The sequence below is a fragment of the Lutjanus erythropterus genome, chromosome 18 (genome assembly GCF_056507025.1).
Source record: "Lutjanus erythropterus isolate fLutEry1 chromosome 18, fLutEry1.hap2, whole genome shotgun sequence".
NCBI classification, from domain to species: Eukaryota; Metazoa; Chordata; class Actinopteri; order Lutjaniformes; family Lutjanidae; genus Lutjanus; species Lutjanus erythropterus.
Genome location: NC_139334.1, coordinates 24,221,848 through 24,227,847, shown reverse-complemented (window position 1 = coordinate 24,227,847; position 6,000 = coordinate 24,221,848). Strand labels below are relative to the sequence as shown.

General features: G+C 39.4%; 1 protein-coding gene and 1 gene segment (V, D, J or C); one reads left to right on the top strand and one right to left on the bottom strand.

Annotated features, from left to right (window-relative positions):
- Positions 1 to 438: 438 nt before the first annotated feature.
- LOC146311110 (trypsin I-P1-like) lies at positions 439 to 2,723 on the bottom strand. Its single transcript, XM_084742981.1, has 6 exons — positions 2,572 to 2,723; positions 1,821 to 2,004; positions 1,461 to 1,646; positions 1,220 to 1,278; positions 871 to 989; positions 439 to 762 (listed from the first exon to the last, which is right to left on the bottom strand). The coding sequence occupies exons 1-6, from the start codon at positions 2,606 to 2,608 to the stop codon at positions 619 to 621; spliced, it is 729 nt and encodes a 242-aa protein (XP_084599107.1). The 5' UTR covers positions 2,609 to 2,723; the 3' UTR covers positions 439 to 618.
- Positions 2,724 to 4,676: 1,953 nt separating this feature from the next.
- Positions 4,677 to 6,000, top strand: part of LOC146311109 (T-cell receptor beta-2 chain C region-like) — a 93,946-nt gene continuing 92,622 nt past the window's right edge. Inside the window, 2 exon segments of the C gene segment in view lie at positions 4,677 to 4,728; positions 4,817 to 5,126. Of these exon segments, the coding sequence occupies positions 4,677 to 4,728; positions 4,817 to 5,126 (362 nt within the window).

Here is a 6,000-nt window from a genome sequence, read left to right as displayed (position 1 = left end):
CAGACAGGTAAGGGGGCTTAGAGTGGATGACATGCAACAAAGGGCTACAGGCTGGAGTTGTACCAGCAGCCACTGCAGAGGACTGATAACCTCAGTACATGAGGCGCACACTTTACCAACTGAGCTACAGAGATAACCTGCACGGACTAATTCTAATACTGTGAGCAGAAAATTTGATTTGATCAAAGAAGCAGACATCAACCACTCTAATTTGAGTAGCATTCAATACCAATTCTGAGGTCTTCACCAGTTTAAATGTATAAAATAATAATAGCAATAAAAAAAAGTCATGCCATGGCTTTGCTTATCAACGATCAGCTTTGTTACATTAAAAAATTTAGGAAATAGGGGTCTTTTCAGTCTGTCTCCATCAAAGTGGATGAAACTGACATGCAAAACTACCTTGTTGAAAAGTGACTCAGGTACTACAAACAGTCATGTTGTAGAATCAGATTTATTGTTTGACCTTAAGAGTTTACAAACGATAGTTGAACATTTAATGGAAAACCAGTCAATTATAAATGCATCAACTGCAGATTTAGAGAAACTCAAGAGTTTTCTTAATTAATGTAAAATGATTGTTTAATGATTCCACAGTTAACCACACATTAGACATCTCTACGGTCTGATTGTAGTTTTGATCCACTCTTCATATGCACACACGTCCATGAACGCAGCTGCTGTAGAGCAGGTATTACTACCACTGAATGCATGGACACCGTAAATCATCTTATTGTACAGCACTCCACCACCAGAGTCACCCTGTGAGAGAGATGCATATATTAGGACACTGAAATATATATTTATATTAAAGTGGTAAAAGGCATAATGACTGTAGAAAACATAACGTTAGGAGCCATGTCTACTCACTGGACACATATCCACTCCAGCACCTTGGTAACAGAGCCTGTTTTGGATGTCGGGGCCCTGCAAAGTGGATGTCATCTCCTGGCAGTTGACAATCTCGACATCTATACAATTGAGATCTCCTGTATCCCCAGAATAGAAAAACTTTGACATTATCAATTTGACAAGTACACAGAAAACTGTTCCAACAACAAGTGTACAAAACTCTGCAAGATCAAAAGACTTTGAATTTCGCAGAGGCATGTTTTAAAAGAAAATCTAACAGCAGTTCTATATTTTTTATGCACAATAAAACATAGAACACTAACTGTGATAAACATAGATAATTGTTATAAAATAAACAAGATCTTACGGAGTTCATGAGGAACTTCATCTTTGCGTCCATGACCTGCAACCTGAACTGTAGCACCTCTGAAAGACAAGAAAATGAGAATTAAAAATGTTCATCTAACTTAAAAAACAACAACAAATAGTTGGAAAAAAAAATACTTTCACCCCTAATGATTGAACACTTAAAGTACGATTTCACAGGAATTTTTCATTTCGTGTTCCTGAATGTTGAGCGTGTTGAAATGTTGAAACTCACAACTCACATATCAGGACGATTTCCGCAGTCGGGAAGTGCTACAGGGTCGATCCGAACAGATTTAGGGAGGTGCAGCAGCATGATGTCGTGACTCCCGCTGTCGTCAGTGTAGATCCGAGGTTCATCAGTGATTTGCATTTCCAACGGCTTTTGGCCTAGACGTGGATGCACGGCAAAATATGCAGTCATGGCCCTGCAAATAAGTAGAAGGGAAGAGGAACATCACGGAATTGCTGCAAATACATCATAATTTAGTTTGTCTGTAATTCCTGAACATTCATTTTGTGAATTCTATACTTTTAAGTCTTGAGGATTGAATTTGCGTGACACCGTTACTAGCTTTCATGTTAAACTGTCACTTTCTCACCGTCCCTGAGTCCAGCAATGAGCAGCAGTCAGAACCCACTGGTCACTAATCAGAGAGCCACCGCACAATGACAGACCTTGCCCAGTATTTACTGTTAACTTCACATGGTAATGACGATCTCTAGGTGCACACTCGTGACCTCCATCGATTCTCTTGTGCAGATCCAATGAGCTCACTGTGACACCTGAAACAGAAAGTCCCCCTTTTGATTAAGCTTCTGATTTTCCCTATATTTATGAGTAGTTCCAATTCCACAAAATGAAAAAAAAGTAATTCCAGTAAAGCACCACCAACTATACATATTCAATGTGCAGGATAACTAGAAATATATAAATTCAACAGTGCTGGTCAAGTCTGCCTTCTGCATTTAGCCACATGTTCTCACTGACATTACACCTTACGTCATCTCTTGCGAAACATGCTTTTGCATGCTTGATCCATCCCTGACAATCTTCTACAGATATGTCCAGACTCCGCTGTGTTAATGGGCTGTACGCTCTACCAAATGAGCTACCAGGATGCCCCAATGTTTAGTCCTTACTTTTAAAGAAACAGACTAGCCAAGGAAAACTCAATGGTCATAGCAGCACAGAAGAGGGGAGTGAGAAGTGTGATAACAGTTGTTGTAATGGATTCACTCAACATCAATTTGCCACTGTTAAAATACACTTTAATAACATAAATACTATTTCAAAGCATATCGAATAATTGCAGTAAGTAGCAGACCTGTAAACTGTAACTGTCCACTCACCTGTCAACAAAAGGAGAAGATGTGTTATGCCAATCATCTTTTCAATGACTGCTTCCCTGGTGCAACAGTGATGTCTCCTGCCGTCCGTGCGCAACAGTGACGCCTTTTTTTTTTTTAATCTGTTCACACTGTTCTACTGGCCTTCAAGCCACCAATCACCTCCTGAGAGTTTATCAACGCAACACAATTGGCTACAAAGGTCTCCACTGATGCAAATTTATCAAGTGTTTCTGTCCTTGTCTCATGCAGAATTACAAAAGGAGCAATACAACAAAGAGATTAAAAAAAACTATCACCTTAGCTTTATTCAGTAGGCAGATTAGACAAACATGAAGCCTTAAATTGATATTTTGATTTAAAAGAATCCAGGCTTATAGTGAGAAGCTCATGTGTGCACACACACACACAAACAAAAGATAGAATAAACCAGAGGAGAGCCACAAGGAGAACAGACAACAACTGATGTGGCCGAGGTACAGGACTGAAAAGTATCTGTCATCTTAGTCAGAGATCACTTCACACCTCCAAATGATCTCGTATCAGCTGCTGGGATTTAAAAGGGCATCAGAAAAAATGACAAAATTACACCAAAAAGCACGCACGCACGCACGCACGCACGCACGCACGCACACACACACGGCCCTTGGCAAAACCCCCACAACTTTGACTCAGCTCAAGAATGCTGCCAGAAATGCTGCACCCTGACAGTGCAGTACATTCATCTAGTCCTCAAAGTCAAGTAAATACAGTCCCACAATTTTATTAATTTTAACTTAATTATTGAATAATATGGTCTGTACCAGACACAGGCTGTCTGAGGGACACAAGTGGGCACCAGCACACAGACAGTTTTCTAGCATGTAGGGCAGCCTCAGGGATGCAACACTGCAACACCTGAGTTCACATGTTAAATTTAGGCAAACTTAACCTCATCTGAACAATGCAGCTCTGATACGAAATCACTAAAGACTTGTGAGTTGTGGTAAGTTGTTCTTTATTCGTTTTTTTTTATGTGATCACTGGCTCTGCTGTGTTTTTTTTTCCTTCGGTGCTCAGAGTATTTTCATGGTTAACTGTCTAACTCTCCAGTAAAGATAAAACACAAAGCTTTTGATAAGTTCATGTCTGCTTAGTAAAATAACTCCTGTTGCCGTTGGCTTATCCAAACAGAGGAGCTCAGCTGAGTCAGTAAAAGTTTTTAAAATTCACACAGCCTGACTTTTAATTGGGCTCATGATAGTACCTCCTATTTTAATAAACGACACTTGAGCGCTCTACAGCTAAGGTTGTGAATGACTATATCCAAATTCGAATTTACATCTCACATTCTCAGTTATTAACATTACACACAAGTTACACACACAATAAAGTAAACTTTAAATAGAATGAATTATCATGCATTTATAAAACAACCCTATGAATAAAATAAATTCCTATACCAAAAACAAAATGGAAATACTTGCCAGACTGTAACTGGGCAATAAAACTCAAATATTAAAATCCAGGTGGGCTATACAGTGGGAGTATTGCTACTCTGTGAAGCACCAGCCTGATGAAAATATTACCACTTTGGTATTTTGACCATAGGGTGTAGCCATGACGTTGCTCTCAAGCAACTCAACAGAATGTGAATGAAATGTCTGTTTACTGAGGTTTTGCTTGTACTGATGGACAGTTAAGCGAGGTCTTGGAGGTCTTGGTTCAAGAGGAAAGTTTGAAACTTCTGCTCGTAGTGTGAAGAGGTTTTTGAATAACAAGTAGCATGGTGTCAAGTGTCCCCTCCGTAACACTGACGCACAGAGTTACAGCCAATCCTGGCTGGTGAAGTGCAAGAGGAGCTTCTGATGAAGTCACATCGAGGGTGTTGCCAATGTGAGACATGAAACAAATGCTATGAAAGAGAACTAACGTACACCGTTGGAACAACTTTCATCAAAACGCTTTATCTGCTCTAGGGGGGATCTCAAGTATAATCACAGAACATCACATGATACAGAGACACTCCCACCTGCATCTCCTCATGTCTCTGTTGTAACGTCACACCTCCCATCACACAGACTGACAGAGACTCTGGTCTCTCAGTTCATTTAGTTCAGAACACAATCATGATCACAGCTGCTCTGATCAGACTCTCTGCAGCTCTGCTCTGTGTTTCAGGTACTGTAGGTTTCTGTCAGCATATCAAGAACTCACTGGAGATGACTGCTGCTTCTGTAACATCATATGTCAATTTTTACCCTCACAGGTCTGACTGATGGGAGTGATGTCACTCAGACTCCTCTGCTGTGGAGGAACCAGAGTCAGTCGGCCAAAATGAACTGCAGTCACTCTAAGGATGCTAGTTTCTTCCAGATGTACTGGTACAGACAGCTGCCAGGGGAGATGATGAAGCAAATAGTTTTCACCACTACAACTCCTCCACATAAATATGAAGAAGGATTCAGTGAAGAAAAATTTCCAGCAGAGATGAACGATGTTCAGACTGGATCTTTGACAGTGGAGAATCTGCTGCCTGCAGACAGTGGAGTGTATTTTTGTGCTGTGAGTCAAACACAGTGATACAGGTGACTTAGACAGCTGTACAAATACACAACTGTTGGTGTCAATGAACAAAAGACATTGTTGTCTTTAATTTTCTGTAGTAGGAGCTCTTATCTGTAGAGGGAGCTCAAGACCTGTAGACTAAGATTTCTGGTTATTATTCAGAATTATCTGTGATAACATAATTGTTACACTGGATAATAGCATCATATGGTTGAAAAATTGATTTTTTACAACAATAAAGTCACAATAAATGTGAAATGACAGGCAATAAACACTGACTGTATTAAAACTGTCACACTACATGTACTCCAACCTACTGAACATGCATCCTGACATTTATAGAATCCAATCAGTGCTCATTTAGGGATGTTAATGATTATTAAGTAATTACTTTAACCAACACTGTAGGTTTTGTGTGCCATTTCTCCTGATCTCAGTTTCCACACAATTCTTTCATCTGCCTTGTTAGGATTGTGTAGAAATGGCAGTGATCGTGCCCTATTTGATGACATAAATGAACTGTTACAATTGTTTAAATAAAATTTAAAGTGGGAATAAGATGTGTGTTGTATATTATTAATGATTTGTTGATTATTGATTGTTAATGTGATCGACTATTGGGAAACAGAATGTGTTAAAAGTTTTGTATTTTTTATGCAGAACTGTGTTACACTGACTCTACTCTATTCTATAACATACAACTGCCTGAATCTGGGATTAAAAATATATATATACTGTATATAAACCTCTATCACCTCAGTTTTTACTGTCAAAGACATTAGGTAAATGTAGACAGATCAGCTCAGATCAGTGTGTGTTGTCTCAAGGTAATGACACACCTCTTTCTTGAGAGCACGGTCATGTGACAGGATGAACGGTTCAGTG

Excerpts from the sequence above, each read along its gene's own strand:
- LOC146311110 (XM_084742981.1), bottom strand. The coding sequence starts at position 2,608 with ATGATTGGCATAACACATCTTCTCCTTTTGTTGACAG. Across the intron at positions 1,647-1,820 it reads CATTGCTGGACTCAGGGACG|GGCCATGACTGCATATTTTG; the intron begins GTGAGAAAGTGA and ends ACTTATTTGCAG. Across the intron at positions 990-1,219 it reads TGAAGTTCCTCATGAACTCC|GAGATCTCAATTGTATAGAT; the intron begins GTAAGATCTTGT and ends CTGGGGATACAG.